Source organism: Mandrillus leucophaeus, unplaced genomic scaffold (genome assembly GCF_000951045.1).
Source record: "Mandrillus leucophaeus isolate KB7577 unplaced genomic scaffold, Mleu.le_1.0 Scaffold1174, whole genome shotgun sequence".
Classification (NCBI taxonomy): Eukaryota; Metazoa; Chordata; class Mammalia; order Primates; family Cercopithecidae; genus Mandrillus; species Mandrillus leucophaeus.
In genome coordinates, this window is record NW_012100032.1 from 605,308 (window position 1) to 606,935 (window position 1,628).

Below are 1,628 nucleotides of genomic sequence, written 5' to 3' on the forward strand. Positions count from 1 at the left end.
TCTCTGTGAACTTCAGATTCAAACTAGACTTTATGGGTCCCGAGCTAGCAGATGGGAGGCACAGCTCGCGGGCCTGGGCGGAAGGATGCGGGGCCGCCCGGGGCCGGGCTCCCGCCCCAGCAGCGAAGGTAACGGCGCCGCGGGGTAACGGGCTGGAGGCGCCTCAGGGAGCGGCTGGCGCTGGCAAGCGAAGCTTGGGGGCTGGGAGGAGGTAGAGTGAGCCCTCAGCAGGAGGGACGAGGGCAGGGGTCTGACTGCCTCCCCGGGACCTCCCCCCACCTCCTCTCCGTCAGGGCCCCCTCCCCCCATCCCTGGCTCACCGGGCGCGGGGGAGGGGGCTAGAGAGGAGTTAGAGCAAGAAGAATTTCCACCCCTGGAATACCCCTGAAACCCTAGATCGGGGTATATGGTAAGGGATTACGAAAACTAGGACTTTTTGTGGGGCTTTTTAGTAAACGGGGAGAGACCGGGAGCGTTACCTTGGAAAGAAGCCCTGTTGCTTAGAGCGGATAACCAAGGGCTGAACTCTTGGGGTTTGCTGTGAGGGGTGCGGTCTAGCTTCGGATGTACAGGTTGTGGGCTGTGCTGGGTACGGCTTTTTCCGGATCCTATTTTGAGAGATTCCCCACCTTGCGTTGTATTTTACACCTCAATGGAGAGAAGAGACCCCTGCTCCCCGCTTTATTTGCATGCAGACTCTTGTTAATTTCCTCTGGCTGTTAGTCACTAGGCAATTTTCTTTTTCTTTATAAATGTGGACGCCTGTCCTGGTTTGTTTTATCAGGCTTATGGCAAAGGGTCAGTCACATTCAGAATATTTGGTTTCTGTCAGTGAAGCCGTTGCCTGTTAAAAATATAAATAATTCTATCAGAATGTGAGCATGTTTTTAAAAAGCATTCCAAAAATATTTGTAGGGTTTTCTCCCCTTTGTATTTTTATAACACATCTATAAAGAAAACTCTAGAACGAATTTCACAAAACAGTTTTTAAAGGTGACCAGAATATTCCAGGATATTTTAAAAGACATTAAACAAATTATTCCTCTGCAACATCGTCATTGTTATATTCATAGTGTATCATGTAAAATGATACAATGAAATGCTGATGTGTGTAACTGGGAAATCCGTGTTCTTGGTAGCAGAAGAAATACATTATTCAGGGCCATCTTGTGGATGAAATAAATCCTCTCCGTCTTTTGTGTTCCCTTACAGTGGTGGAGCCACAGTGTTAAAGAACAGAGAAGTGATCCTTAATCATTTAAAATTTTGCCTCCACCATTCACCAGAAAATGAAGTGGAAAGAGAAGTAAATTCAATACATTTTATATTTTAGAGCATCCTTTTAGTGTTTGCTGTAGTACTTAACTGTATTTTTCTACAAGTTAGGTAGATGTAAGTAGGTAAGCAAGTAAATTAATAAAGAGAAGACAGCCTTAAAAAGGCCTTTTATTTCTTGCCTGTAAGACCCAGAAGTGTATAGACTGGAGCTAGTCTTCCCATTAACATGGGGAAGACAGGCTCAGAGGAGAAGGTAGCACAGCCAGTGTTAGAGCTGAGATTAGAATCCAAGTCTCTGACTTTGAAAAACTATTACCTCTGTTAGTTTTTTCTGGTCTTTTTTTTTCTCT

The 1,628-nt window shown here is 45.8% G+C and overlaps 1 protein-coding gene across 5 annotated transcripts in view; it reads left to right on the forward strand.

The window, feature by feature from the left end:
• Positions 1-34: 34 nt before the first annotated feature.
• DYRK3 (dual-specificity tyrosine-(Y)-phosphorylation regulated kinase 3) overlaps positions 35-1,628 on the forward strand; it is a 16,573-nt gene continuing 14,979 nt past the window's right edge. The window contains exons 1-2 of one of the 5 annotated variants that reach the window (XM_012001123.1): positions 35-128; positions 1,213-1,306. In XM_012001123.1, the coding sequence (XP_011856513.1) occupies positions 1,290-1,306 (17 nt within the window). In that variant the 5' untranslated portion in view covers positions 35-128; positions 1,213-1,289. Of the gene's footprint in view, positions 573-1,212; positions 1,307-1,628 lie in introns of all 5 variants that reach the window. The other 4 variants (XM_012001139.1, XM_012001132.1, XM_012001143.1 and 1 more) reach the window with 4 other exon arrangements.